The 15926-nt window shown below is 27.6% G+C and overlaps 1 protein-coding gene across 2 annotated transcripts; it reads left to right on the plus strand.

The window, feature by feature from the left end:
- The first annotated feature begins 628 nt into the window (after positions 1-628).
- On the plus strand, positions 629-9901 carry LOC102659367 (WRKY DNA-binding transcription factor 70). 2 transcript variants are annotated; one of them, XM_006594660.3, is made up of 7 exons: positions 629-933; positions 1686-1790; positions 2193-2287; positions 2676-3011; positions 7944-8373; positions 8832-8936; positions 9156-9901. In XM_006594660.3, exons 5-7 carry the CDS (start codon positions 8024-8026, stop codon positions 9511-9513), a joined length of 813 nt encoding a protein of 270 aa, XP_006594723.2. In that variant the 5' UTR covers positions 629-933; positions 1686-1790; positions 2193-2287; positions 2676-3011; positions 7944-8023; the 3' UTR covers positions 9514-9901. The 2 variants fall into 2 exon arrangements, with proteins under 2 accessions (XP_006594723.2, XP_040864331.1); XM_041008397.1 differs by having other exon boundaries at positions 8838-8936.
- Positions 9902-15926: the final 6025 nt, after the last annotated feature.

Genomic DNA, 15926 nt, shown 5'->3' on the forward strand with positions numbered 1-15926 from the left:
TTTCTTAATTGGTATTCTTAAAATATTTGTTAATATTTATCTTAAAAAACATAATTTCAGAAAAGGATGGTAATTAATATATTTAATTGAGTAATTAATTCATCTTGGAGGTGGCTAACGTCACAGCTGGAGGCCCTTACGCAGTATTAGTGACGTCAGTCTGCACCTTCATTGTAGACCTCCGTTGGTTGTCTCACACCTGGCGTTGGAGAGCGGAAAAGTTGGCACTTGCACTTGTCGACCTTTCTCCTTGCCTCCACATTCCTAATCAACAGTCGAGCTTTCTATATTAATACTTAATTATAAACATAAAATTATTGATTTTGTAATTATTTCAAAGTTATATATATAATTTAATTATTTGTTTGATTAAAAATGGTTGTCCTAATTTTCAATGGCTAAGTTTACAGCTTGAAGTAAACCCTAGCAAACACTCAGGACCCATTCCTATAAAAATAAAAACCTTCTCCCTAACGCGTGGCAAGTTAATATTCGTTGGTAGTAATTTAACTCTTTGGCTAGTGAGCCAAGCCTTTCTAATAAGGAATTTTTTGTCCCGACTCTGAAGAACAACCATTTTAAAATTGCTAGTTGAAGATATCTAATTTGAATATAAAAGGCACTAGCTGTGTCTCTTCGCTTCTCATCGGGTCTCCAATCTCATCGCGCTTCCAAAACAGCAATGGAGAATCACCCCTCAAATGGAAGATGAAAGGCAATAGAAAAAGAGCCGATCAAAGGGCGTGACATAGCAAACCAGTTAATTGAAGAAGAAGTGTTTGTTCATAAATCCGACACTATTCATGATGGAAACGTAGAAGGGTCGTCAATGCTTACCATTTGTTAAAGATCTTAGCCTCATCAGGATACACATGAGGCTTGCAAGAGTTTCTTGTTCCACGCTAAAAAACGAAGAGGGTGCTACAAGAGAAAGTAAGAATTCTAGGTCTGGTCTTTGGTATATAGCAAATTATGTGTGAGATTGTTGTTGATTAGTTGTCATATTTGAATCCTTTTTATGTTTGACAATAGTATTTGTGTCATGAAAGATCAATTAAAGATGGTATTTTCCCAATCAAATTGGAGGACCATTTTTTTCCGTCATGATGCAGAAGCTAATGATATGTATTTTTCCCTCTTTTAAGAAATGATAGATCAAAGTTCATTGTCGATAATCTCAATGATTAGGGATATTCTTTTTATTACTGCATTTTCTGACAATTTAATTCTAGGTTAATATATATTTTGTCGCTTTAATTTTTATAGCTATTTAATCGCTCAATTATTCTAATCTAGTCGTCTGCACGTGGGTTTAATTTTGCAAATAAATTTCAAAGCTTTTCCCTTCAAACATATATTGTGAGGAATTGAAAATATTCCCTAGACACTATTTTTTTTTAAAAAAAATCCCTGGATAATTATAGGCAAAAGATTTATGCTATTTCTCCCCGTATAATCAATTAACCAAATAACCAAAATCTTTAAATAATTAGTCAATTAATTTCGTTGCAGCTTTAATAGCGTATTGGCTAGGGCAGACAGATTGATAAACCATGATTACAGTCACTGGATTAATTGTCATATATTGCTAGTGATTTAATTTCATAAATAGTTTAGCTAGTATTATTAATTAGTAGATCAGATAATTAAATAACTTATAATTTGAATTTTTCGTCTTCATTAAGATCAAGTGCACCAACATGGGAGACGAACAGCTCAATTCTGATGGAAGATGGCTATGTATGGAGAAAATATGGAAAAAAAATAACAATGAATGCAAAATACCTCAGGTATATATATAAATATTCTTCAATTTCAAATTATAACCAAACCAAAAAATTCGTCTCTCTGATTTAGACCAGCTCTTTGTTCTTAATGCATGATGAATCCAAATATAGTATGATCCAAACAATATTATAAATGAGTAACATCCACCACAACCACTCTTCCCCCACCCCTTCCTACCACCCACCCATCATCATCAACATATGTTTGATCATGTATAGGAAAATCAACTTGTCTTCGTTAGAGAAATGACCTCCTAGCTCACGCACCTTGCCATCGGGATTTTTGTTTATTGCACACCAAAAATAATAAATTGTGCTTGGTAGCATCAACAATGACAACAAAAATAGTCATGAATATGAAATGACGATTATTATGAGCTAACGATAGTGGCATGGTGATTGCAGTGGTTGCCGACTCAGTGTTGCGGAGGTGGTCACCATGGCCGCTGCCCGCTGACTAGGGGAGGGATTGTGGAGAGTTAGGGGCAGAATAATCTGGTGTAAGTGAATGCATGATATAACCGTGAGATTAAATAAAATTAATGTGATCCATGCATCATAATAAATTATCTATAAAGGTGGTCTATATTATCACAAAATTGATTTTTCTGTTATCTTTTTTCGTATTATCTTCTTAAAATAATGTTGTTTTGAAAGTTATATTTTTAAAATGACATCATTTTAAAATGATAACACAAGAAAAGCATGAAAAAGGGCAGCCATACTAGCATCTGTCTAAAATAAATTGTAAATATTTAATTTGTTTCTTATCTCTTTCCTTCCTAATTTCTTCTATTTTTCTTTAATTAAAGAAAGTGTATTTGTCACTAACCGGGGAGGAGGGGTCAGTGTTATTGAATTTAATTGAGTAATTAATTCATCACGTAGCGTCACAGCTGGAACCCCTTACGCAATCCTGGTGACGTCACTATGCGCATGCATTCGTTGGAGAGTGGAAAAGTAGGTTCTAGCTACAATAAAATACCTAATTCGGAACTAATCAGCTCTTGGATGGAGAAGAATAAGCCTTTGTATCGTAGAATGGCAGCAGAAGCAACTTGTTAATTAGTAAAACAAGTGCAGATGAAGAAGATTACTGCCACTTGTTGCTTTCTAATAGTTTTTCTCTCCTTCCATCGCCCCAGTCCATCTCTCTGCTATATGTGGATAAAGCTATGAAAATTTGAAGCCATGTTGCAAGTGCTTCAAAATTCAAGATATGAGGTAATTCATGATATTATTTTTGTTAGTGGCTTTCACTTCATTTCTATACATGAAAGATATGAAAATATTTATGATGCCGAAAGATGTCCAAATATTTTATGTCCCTTGTACGCGTTTTTTTAATTAAGTTTTATAAACTATAAAAACATACCAACTATTTGTGGTATTAATAAAAATCAATATTATTGCTAATTAATACGGATAATATCCATTTCTCAAAACCAATTTCATTTGGATTTTTTTAAATGCTAGTATTACTCCCTTTTGAATATATTTATCTTTTTATTGGTTGAAATTTATTTAAAGTTACAAAATTTTGATAAATTTTATTCAATAATAAAAAGCATTTTATTATTAATTTTCACCTCCCATTATTTATAAATAATATTTTATTAAGAAACACATAAAAGAAATACTCTAATCAAGATACAAAAGTCTTGTAAGATCAAGAGGATAAATAAAGACAAGTTACATGGTCAATACACCAATCAAAAACAGAAAATATGAACAATGTTTGTCTTTACCTTAAACCAAATCTAATTTTATCAAGTACAAAATATATCATTCAAGTAATAAAAAAAATGAAACACTTCTGTTGTGCATACTTTGCATTTATTTAAGTGTTTTAGGTAAGTTATTTTAATTAATATTAATAAATTATTTTATTAATTTCATAAATAAAAAAAACTATAGATACTAGGTACTAATTATTTATTTGATACCCATTAAATGTAAACATAATGTCAACATTTCTTATTTCTTTTTATTCATTTCTTCTTATCACATTATTTCACTTATCATCAGGGCCGACGTAAGGTTTAAGTAGCCCAAACAAGGGCTTTATGCTAATAAAAAAAGACCCCAACATTTTTTTTTAATATTAATCTACCTCAAAAAAATTATTATAAAATTATGTTTGAAAATAAATTTTAATTAAAATATTATAAGTATTGTTAATCTTTTTATTGATACTGTAAGTAATAATTAATAAGTAATAACTCTTTATTAATATTATAGCTTTATTTAGAAAAAAAAGATTTAATAATTAATAATTAAAAAAATTCAAAAATTTTTCTTTTAATAAACTATTTTATGAGTAAATAAAAGATTTCATTCTTAAATTTACTTTATGTCTCTTAAGACCTCTACTCATCATATCAATTACTCATCTTTTATTTTTATCTATCTTTGTCTAAGTGTAACCTAAGAAGTTTGTAAAGATAATTTTGATGGCTTTTTTAACTATCTTTCCTAAACAAAAAACCATTTTAAAATGGATCGTATGTCGTCTTAATTATGATGTGATAATTTTTGTAGGTACCCTGTTATACTACATTGTAATACATGTTAATCAATTTGACGGCCTGCTAGTTGTTTTATATACATAAATAAAATTCATCAGTTGAGAGGATGACAAACTAAATCAAATAGCTAGTTTAAAAAAATTGTCACTTAACCCATAATTTACAATTAAACGCATGAGTCAATGAATGTGAATTTTTTAACTTAATCAGTTATTTTAAGTTTGAGTTATGCAACTATTTTAAATGCTAAAAATGAAAATTTTATCATCTTTTTGTAATAATTCTACTTAACTTGAGCATAATTATCTTTTATAAAGATTTCATTTTCAAACAGAAAAACTTCAAGTTTTTAAGACATTTCATTATTTTTATCTTATTCATGACAGCCGTTAAAAACCTACCGGGGTCGGTCAAACAAGATAATATATACAAGATTAGGTTCAAATTTTATTGTTGTCGTTGTAAACAAAAAAAAATATTAATTTTTGTTTTTTATTGTACATAAAAAGAAAAAAAATATAAAATAAGTATTTTATTAGTTTTCAATTTAATATTAATTATTTTTTCATTAATATTTTTATAAGTTTTGCTTTAGTTTTTCAATGTAATTCTAATACTATTTTCTTTTTATTTAATAAAGTTAGTTTTATAAAATTGTTATTCTTTTTTATTTATTAATTAATTTTTCGTAATCTGTGTAAAATAATATAGAATAACACTTATTTTGAAACAGAAGGAGTAATATATTATTTAATTAAAAAATATTAACATATTTTCTATCACACTCTTTTGTAATAAAAAAATTACAGATGATATATCATATTTAATTATTCTCTCTTGATTTTATAGATTTTAATAAATTTTAACCAATTAAGTTAAAAGAATATGTTTAAGAAAGTATGATAGAGAATGTGTTCCTTGGGCTCCTCTTTTTGTTTTTCTTATACTATGATTTGTCTGATGCTCAATTTTTTTATTTAGCATTTCATTTTAGGTCTAAAATCTTGTACGAGAAAAAGTTAATTACTTGAGGAATTCTCAATGATCAAATAAATTATTCAAAATTTATCATTGCAAACAAGTCATTAATCTAATGACAAGGATGTAATTTCTTGTATCATGATTTTATGACTCTTTCTTTGGTTTCAGAAAATAAGGTTGTTAATTAGAAGGAAAAATTGCCCTATTTCAGAATCAAGAAATACCAAAAACGTAAAAAAAAAAAAAACTACAATATGGTAATTACAAAATATAATTATCAAGTATAATCATTATCAAGAATTAAACTGGGCTCTTTTATCAACCTGTTTAATCCAATCTGCTGAGCTAAAGCTCGTTTTTTTTTTATAAGTATAACTTTATTAATAAAGAGGAGTACAAGGCCGTACACATTTCTCTAATGAAACTAAATCAATAAGATAAATACTGGAGAGCTAAACCTCATTAATTAGAATTGGCCAGACTCGATCACCTAGCTAGCTAGCTATGTTTTGGCTTACAACTTAAATTAGACAACCATTGTTTCTTCAGGAAAAGAGCTTAGTTCCGTCCATAACTGCATGTTGATTAAAATTTAAGAGAAACCAGACCAAAAATAGTTTCGTTATATCATAAAACACTATTATGTGAGAATTATTTCTCAGGTTTAAGCTTAGGAAAATCTAGTATTTTCTATATTAAGCTTAATTGTTTAATAGATTGTTGATTAGTCGTTCACTCAAAAGACAAATAATTCATAGAAATTAAGGAGAAAAAGTTACTCCGTTAATTATAGATTTCCCACCTTGTTGAAAATTGTTGGAGAGATTAGAAAAGGACTTTCACCAGGACATGGATCGAGTAAATAATCATGAATACCATACAGTAGGACTAAATATCATAGCCAAAGGATTGACTACTAAATAGTAGAAAGTAGAAACAGATTGCTTTGTGATTAAAGCAAATAGTCTCGAGTGAGTTTTACCTATTTGATGAGTTCATTGCTTAATTCCAATATTCAATGTATAGCTAAGGGAATGAATATTCGCTATAGCCTGATCTACTACTTTTCTGTTTCTTTATTAAGTTGAGGATTTCTCCAGTGCTGATGGAATGTGTGGTGTGAAAAAGTATGCATGGCAGGGGAGAAAGTTTATTATACTTCAATTCACTATAATATGACCATCAAATATCAATATTGATTAATTTAATTTGTTGTAACCTTCTTTGATAAACTACTTTAAGAAAGTATTGACAGATGCCTTGAGTTCTTTAATACAAATTTTACAGTATTCAACATATAAAGAAAATCACCAAGGCATCTGTCAATAATTAATTACCTTGAGTTCTTTAACTTTTACAGAATAATAACTTGAATTTATATCGTGGGAACGAATTTATTCAATTACCTTTCATTACATAAAACTTCCACACATGCATGGTCCACTTAAAAAGAAAACCACCCCACTTTTTCCCCATGGAAGTATATTAGTTATCAAACAGACCAATCAAAAGACATCAGGTTAGTCACATCCGAAATGGCTAACAACCTTCACTTTTTTTTTAGATAAAGGTCTAACAACCAACAAAAGTTATTCAACAGACAACCAATAACAAGAGTTATTCCATCAATAATTAGCATTTTTTTTACTGGAGAATTGGCAAATTATAGGATATTGATATTAATTTTATTATGGAAGTACCACAATACTAAGGTTAGTTATCCAGGTGGTGTTGTATGTGTGATTCACAGTATTATTTTCTAAAAATTTATTTGAAATGTATTAAGAGTGTAAATATTTTTATATTGATATTTAATGGGTAAAATTGTTGTTTTTAATATTTATTTCAAAAATATATTTAAAATCAAATTTAATTGATTAATAATATAAAATTACTATATTAATAATTAATCAAAATTAAATTTATTATATGATGTGTAATATTAAGAATTTAATGATCATTTACAGAAAATATCAAATAATTTTATATTATTATTTAATTATAAATTATTATTGATATGTTGTTAAGATAATTATTATAAAAGTTAATAAATTTATCTTACACAATAATTGTAAATTGTGATAAGATGATTATACTAATGCATGTTTTTTTCTCTTTTTTTATCAATATAGGTTTTTTTTTCTAATTTTAATGTTATTTTTTCTAGATCATCAATATTCAAATATCATATTAAATAGGATAATATTATGAATTTGAAGAATAAAAAATATCATTATGAATTTTAAAACTCTTTCTTCAAGTTTTATAAATAATAACTAAAATTAATTAAACACAACTAGCGTTTAATAAATTCAATAAACATTTAATTGATATTTAAGATGGATACAAGAGTATATTTACCAAAAAAACTTCAATATGCACCAAAAACAAGATGGATGTACAGGAGTAATCCTACGGAATATAATCTTTACCTTTAACAAGCCAAGAAGCAATGCATGAAAAATGTAAAATTCACTTAACTTTTTGGTACTGGTTTCCTAATTACCTTTAATCTGTTTGACTAAACATGGTTGAAGTAAACCCTAGCAACTCTCTGGACCCATCAAATAAAATAAAAATAACAACGATTTTTGTCTACTGTGCCGACCATTTCTAATGAGGAATTCAATAATTGCTACTTGAACAGATCTATTTGAATAAAAGGCACTGTGTCTCTTCGTTTCTTATCGAGTCTCCAATCTGTTCGAGCTTCCAAATTAAACAGCAATGGAGAATCAGCCTTCAAATGGAAAAAGGGCAATGGAAGAAGAGCTGATCAAAGGGTGTGAGACAGCAAACCAGTTACTTGAAGTACTTGTTCATAAATCCAACACTACTCATGAAGATGTAGAACTAGAAGGGTCAGTGCAACCTTTGGTTGAAGATCTTGTGCGCAAGGTGTTGTGTTCATTCACAAATACCCTTTTGCTATTGAACACTAATAATATTAATGATGTCTCCAAATACACTATCAAAGATGCCCCTTCGTCCGTGAAATGTCCAGAGACTCAGGGTACGGATGAGGCTTGCAAGAGTTTCTTCCACGCTGAAAAACGAAGAGGGTGCTACAAGAGAAAGTAAGAACTAATTTTAAGTCTTGCTTTTGCTATACATAGCAAAATATGTGTGAAGATTATTGTTGATTATCATATTTGAAAAACTCCCCCAAGTTAATACGTGGTTTAATTTTGCAAATAAATTCCAAAGCTTTCTATTTCAAACATGTTTATTAGCATAGTGTATATTGTTCTGAAATGGAAATATTCCCTTGATATGCATATAGGCAGAAAAGTAATTAAGACCCCGTATAATTAACTGAACCAATTACTTTTAGTCAAATATTTGTTGCAGTTTAACAGCACGCCTTAATTTGGACAGCCAGATTGAATAACCATGATTACACTATCACTGGATTAATTGTCATATATTTTGTGCTATATTAATTGATTTCATAATTATTTTAGTTAGTATAGATTACTCGATTATTAAATAAATAAGAACTTTTGTAATTGGATTTAATTTTCGTCTTCATGAGATCAAGTGCACCAACATGGGAGACGAACAGCTCAATTCTGCTGGAAGATGGCTATGCATGGAGAAAATATGGACAAAAGATAACACTGAATGCAAAATACCTCAGGTATATATTCTTCAATTTCAAATTGTACCTTTCTCTTGGATAAAAAAAAAATTGTATCTTTCTCAACCTAAGGGAGTCTGACTTAGTTGATTTAACAGGTACATGAGCTGTTGTAATTAATCCTTAGTATCTATTTTTTATTTTGACGGATAAAAAAAAAATTGTTTTTCCCTCCATAGGGCTCTTATCCAATCTCGTTTAAATAATGAATGTGTGTAGGAGCTACTACAGATGCACTCACAAGTATGATCAGGGTTGTCCAGCAACCAAACAGGTTCAGAGAACTCAAGAGGACCCTCCATTGTACCGGACAACATATTATGGACATCACAATTGCAAAAGCTCTTTAAGTCCTGAGATAATGATGGAACCAGCTTTTTCTTCTGGCTCTTCTATGATCCTTAGCTTCACTAGCACCCTCACAAGCAAAGAAGGATACCCATTTTCATCATCACTTTCTTCATCCACAAAACTGGAGCCTATGGAAGTGATTCAGGATGACCATATCGTTCAGAACCAATTATCCTCATCAGATTACCTCCTGTTATCTGACTATGGACTTGATTTCAATTATTAGAGGCATTTTACAATGCTATCCTCCACTGAATAATCTGTTCAATTAGATAAAGTTTATGGGAGTAGTGATCTGTATTTGCATGTTCCTACAAAATTTGTTTTATTGAGGAGGGCAATGCATTGGTAACTTCATTTGGCACAGGTTTAATTCTATGGATTTTTGTTACCTTCATTAAAAACGTCTTTTTATAGTGATTGAGGGACCCCTATACTTTAGTTGCTAAAAGTAAATAAGAAACTTGTTTTCTAAAACTATCATTCAGTCACAGCTTGGTTAAGAATTGAGATGAAATTTTACTGTAGTGAACTGATCAGTACTTCTGGTACTCTTTGCTATGAATAAAATTTTTATTCCCCGAAAAAAGAAATATATATATATATATATATATATATATATAATATTATTTGCTGTGAGTATGGCTTGTTGATCTGCTTGGGCTACAAAAAGTTAATTATGGATTGAAATCAGCATATATGGCACACAAAAAAGGTTTAAATTTTGTGCATTAGGAGATCTTCATACCTCATGTAAGAACAAATTACACAACTAAATTTAACACTACATTCAATCCAAAATTTAAGATGAAAAGTTTATGTGTATTTCTCATCACTTATATGTTGTTTGATTTGCTCTTTCATATCCAATGTGTGAGAATTTATCTTCACACTTTGATCCTTGAACTCTAATAATTCCCCTCTCAAGTGAGATTCTTTGGCACATGACATGTTCCCTCACAAGCAAAAACATTTTTCCATCGACAAGTACATATACAATGATAGTCATTAAAGCTTAGTCATTGCTCTCAATATGCCATGGCAATCATGACCGTCAATTAGCTCATATAAGTAAGACACACCACTTGATCTCTATAGTCTACACTACCAAAAAGGCACCTAAAGATCTCTATATACATGAGTCACAAATAAATCACACAAATCTACTTTTAATAAGTTTACGAGTCATTTTCACGTACTTATATTTTATTCAACCTAAAATCTTGAGAATATATATATATATATATATATATATATATATATACTTTAGAAAGATAAAATATTGTTAATCTAATTCTATATAAATAAAAAATATTGACGTTTTGAACATAGATGTGGTTTTTTCTTATTTATTGAATGTGTAATTGAACATTGATCTTTAAATTGTTACACATTCCAATTTTGATGGCTGTTAAGTCTTTTGAAGTCTACAAATTCAGCCACCATAGTCTATCAAATGAAAAATTGGTTTATGTTGATGACATGACACAAAATAATTTTAGTGATATTTAAATCGCTCTAAGTTCAATTGTAAAGTTAACAATTGACATCACCTCAGAGTAAAAATATCATCAGAAAAGATTAGTTGTCAATGTCATGTGAATACTGTCCTTGTATATTTGTAAGTCGCTATAATTCTTAGGATAATGAGAAGTGCAGCCCAAGTATGTCACTTACCATGCATTTGCATAGTCAAGTTCAACATTAGCAGCAGGATAAATATATAAAATACTCATCGTTAAAAATCTGTAGAATAATCTCATAGATTTTCTTCCTGAATATGAATATTTTTAAAATCATGTCCTTATGCGAAGAATCACACACACATATATCACCATTTAATATGTTGTTTAATATTCTAACAACCCCATGGAAAATTGGCATATCAATGGAAGGAAGCTGCGTGTACTAACTGCAGTCTGCTTCTGTCAATTTCATAGGGAAATCAAACTTCGTTCCAAAAAGTCCCAAAATTCGGCTGGTCTAATTAAAATTAATAGACCAACATTCTAACAACCCATGCAAAATGTGAATTTGCATGTGAATCAATATCATGTAGGTTTTCATCATGTTATTTGATGAGCATGAATTGCATCAAGTTAAAAGAATAAGATCAAGTAAATCTAAGATAAGAACTTAGTAAATTTGCTTAAAAAATTTCAATTTGATTGTTTTAATTTGGCCTCAACATCTTTAATATCAAGCATTCTTTTATCAAAGGTTAAATCAGTTTAAAAAGACATTTATCTTTTTGGACTGGTAATCGATTACCAGACTGTGTGATCGATTACCAGAGAGTTTGTGAAGATACTTTTGACTAACGACAGAAAACTGTTTGAATTTTTATTTGTGTAATCCATTACCAAAATCCTGTAATCGATTAATAGTGAACAGATTTCAAAAAACCTTTGAAAAGTTATGACTCTTCAGAAATATAACTGTGTAATTGATTATTAGAATTCGTAATCAATTACCATTGAGAAAACTTCATAAAAGTTTTTTGAAAAAACACATCTCTTCAAACCATTTTGAAAAGGTACAATGGGCCTATATATATGTGTTTGATTTCGTGAAAAAAAATAGAGATGTTCTAAGAGAACTTAATTGTCTAATAGTCTCTAAACAACTATTGGTTAAACACTTGTAAATCTATTGAGAATTCTTCTAAGATCTCCAATTTGTATCATCTACTCTAAATGAGAGAAATCAATCTGTACATCTCATAAACTCATTTGTAATCAAGAGACGGTTTGTTTCTTGATTTGTGAGAATCTTGAACACAAAGGTGAAGGATCCCAAGGTGTGTTCAACGACTATAAAGGATTTACAGAGATAGTAAAAAATCTCAAGTAGGTTGCTTGAGAACTAGACGTAAGCACTGAAAGTGGCCGAACCAGTATAAATTAAGTTTGTATTTCTCTCTTCCTTCATCTAAGTTATTTTATTACAATTTACTTTGTCTTATGCATTTAAAAAAATATTACTAAATTAATTGTTTCTTTTTCTTCTTCTTCTGCATTTAGAGCCTATCATATATCATTTAAAAAGAGATTAAAATTTGTTAGTGAAAAAAATTTAAAACTTAATTCACCCTCTTTTAAGTTATTGAGGTCACTTGTCCAACGGTTTAATCTTTTAAATATTATAAAATTTTCATTTAATTATCCATTTTCTCATACAGCAAATATAATTAAATTATATACATATTTTAAATATTAATACTTCCTTATTTTCTCAAGGTATTCTCAATATTCTACCACTTAACTAACCTAAAAAGTTCCTTCCACACTTTATTTGTATACATTTATTTTTTAATAGATAAAAATTGATTGAAGGAGGTACTAGGGGTACTAGCGCCAGCCTGTTTATAGAATAAACAATAAACCCAGCCCAAAAAAGGTAACTAGTTTTCTGCTGTAATGAGAGAACATGTATACAATTTCTATACCTAGTTATATATATGAGATGTATTCCCAACTATGATTAATCCAAAAAAATGCCACCAAGCAACCCTTTTATTTGTATGCATGATCTTCTTAGCTGTCAATTTCTCTTAATTTATCCTCTTTTATCTCTATTTTTAAATTAAATTGATCATTTTTTAAAAGAAAGTCAATAGTTAAAAATAATTTTATATCACAATTTAAATTATTTACTATTAATCTAAAATAAAACTTATATGTTTAAAGATATTAATTTATTATATATTTTAATTATATAAAATTAAAAAATTATCATTGTAATAGATAGTCTAAAATATTAAATTCAATAAAATAAATCAGTTATTGGAAGGGGGTGAACTTAGTATTATGGTAATGATGTGGGTGCTCACATCAATAGCATTGTTTTTCTTATTTCACAATGTTCTAAAATAAATATGTACTTTTATTTTATTTTATGAGGACCATATTAAATCTCATGTGTTCGATGCAATAAATTCATTATTTAATCAAAATAATAAATCATTTCTTATTTTGTAGGAAAATGATAATCCATTAAGTAATTCACATCCGATGTTTTTGGTCATACGTAACGTGTTCAGCCCAAAACTACTATTGGGCCTTGTAGGTCAACTGCACTTCTACCATCTTGTTTTACAACAAAGGTTAAGGGAAACTAGCCCTAGTGCTTGGAAGTTGAGAAATTAGTTGGAGTGTGATAATAAAAAATGAACCAAATCAATACAATCAAAAATTGAATCGAAATTAATTATAAAAGTTGAATCATTTTGAGGAAAAAAATAAACCGAACTACTTTATAAAAACTATTCAATTATCCAAACCATTTTTATAAAAATGTTTTGTTCAATTCTTTGAATATACCAAACCAAAAATATGTATTACATAGATAATCAAATTGGATTGAATCAAACCTAAAATATTTGAACTGTTTGAAAAAATAACTTCAAACCAAAGTACTTTATAAAATTGTTTTTATAAAAGTTGTTTGATTGTATCTTATTCAATTTTTTCAAAAATTCAAATTTTGAATTGTCCTACAAAATAGGAAGACAATACCTAATTTTACCTTAATTTCGTCCTCCCGATCACAAGATAATACATCCTCTTGCTTGCAAATTTGTAGAGTAGTAATTGTGATCGTTGGCTCATCTTGGTTAAGAATATGTGGAATAGCTGCCTTTGTGATCTCCTATGAGATTGGACTCTTTTGAGTTCTTATAATGAATTTTGATTATGATTAGAATTGTGTTTGGCAAAATTAGTTGGAAAAATTAATTGGAAACTAAAAGTTAAAAATTGGTAGTTAGAAATTAAAAAATTAACTTATTAAATTATAAATATTCAATAAAAATTAGTTATTAATATAATTAAAAAGTACAAAATGACTGAAAAATAATAAATCTATTATTTATTTAAAAACAAGTATTAAGAATAATGAATAAATATATTAAAAATAAAAGTGAAATAAAATATAAAAAATTAGGAATTGACATTTTAAAAAACATTATAAGTCATTAAGAAGTTACTAAAAAAAACTTGTTTGTAGAATAATTAATTTTTTTAATTAATAAAAAAATTAAAAACTAACTAAAATATCTTATTGAACATCATTTATCATTAACTTACGTTTGACTTTGTAGTATTTGGTAATTTTATGATTTCTCATCGTTTATGTTAACATTTGAATGTTTATTTATCTTATGATTTAGAATTTATGACTTATTTTGAACTTAAAAATGATACATTTTAATTTTATGAGAATAAAAATATATTAAAATTTTTATAATAATAAATTTTAAATATTTTTATATTTATGATGATGAAAAATGTATTTTAACTTTAAATATATTTATATATGATGCTGTCTTTACATTAAAAGTAAGTAAAAATTAATTCCTTGTTCTTATATATTCTTCTCATATTAAAAACTATATCTTGTTTTAACAAAATATAAATATTAATTGTGTTTTTAAAAGTTGAAACATGATGTTGAATTATAAATACTATCATTAGATTTGATTACTTAATCTTTAAAAATCAAATCTCTTTTCTTAAATTGTAGAATCATAATCTTGCTTTTATTTAATTTATATAAATATCATTTTCATAATATGTGATCAATATAATGAATCTTTTAGTTATTAATATAATTTAAATAATTAGTTTCATTTTAATTTTTGTATTTTTCTCTCATAACAAAAGTTCTAGCTCCGCCCCTAGGTATATATAAAGAAATTAAACAATAAAAAGTAAGATATTTATCTTCTCTTGATATATATGTGTCTCCTATTTCCCTTAAAAAAAAATTTTGTCTCCTACTAAAAATTCTCGTACCGAAAAAAGATACACATTGAGAATACCTGTAAATTAAACTGGTTTAAATGGGTACGAATTGTGGGGCATCGACTTCGTCAATTGATCGGCGTCGTTTCTTGCTTCTTGTAGTAAACTACTAGTAGTATTATTTTTTCCATTGACTAAAATAATTATCATCTGTCTACGAAAATTATTTTTAAAATAAAATTGACAACGCAATTCATAATATGCAGATATTAATATGTTTCTATTGTTAAATAAATTTGTGCAACATTTATTAAATAATGAGATTTTTAATAATAACTTTTATGAATTAAAATTAATGATAAAAATTATATTTAAAATGTGTTAAGGATTTTTTTTTTTACGAAATGTTAAGGATTATGTTAAAAAATATATTATTAATTCGTAATTTTTTATTTTAATATCAAATTAAAATGAATAAAAGAATCTTTTCCCTAAAGTTATACTGCTAGGAATAATTAATACTAGTATTTTTGTAAAATAACTTTTTTTTACCAAATTATAAAAATGAATTATAAGACGCAACTAAACATATTTTTTTTTATCGACCTTAATATTAGCAAACATCTTTCCACTAAAGTTACACTCTTAGGAATAATTAATAGTATTTTTTTATAAAAAATGAATTTATATTTTTATATAAAAATATATTATTTAATTTAACATGATTGAGGTTTCCTAAAAACAAACATGAGGAGTTAGTTTTATTTTTTTCTAAATCCGTCAACAAAAAATCTTTCAAAAAATTCGATTTAGTTAATCGAATCGACAAATCGTAATCGAATATTTTGTGGGTTCACTCTTTTGGCAGATATTTCACGGTATGGGGGTTTTGTGG

The sequence above is a fragment of the Glycine max genome, chromosome 13 (assembly GCF_000004515.6).
Source record: "Glycine max cultivar Williams 82 chromosome 13, Glycine_max_v4.0, whole genome shotgun sequence".
NCBI classification, from domain to species: Eukaryota; Viridiplantae; Streptophyta; class Magnoliopsida; order Fabales; family Fabaceae; genus Glycine; species Glycine max.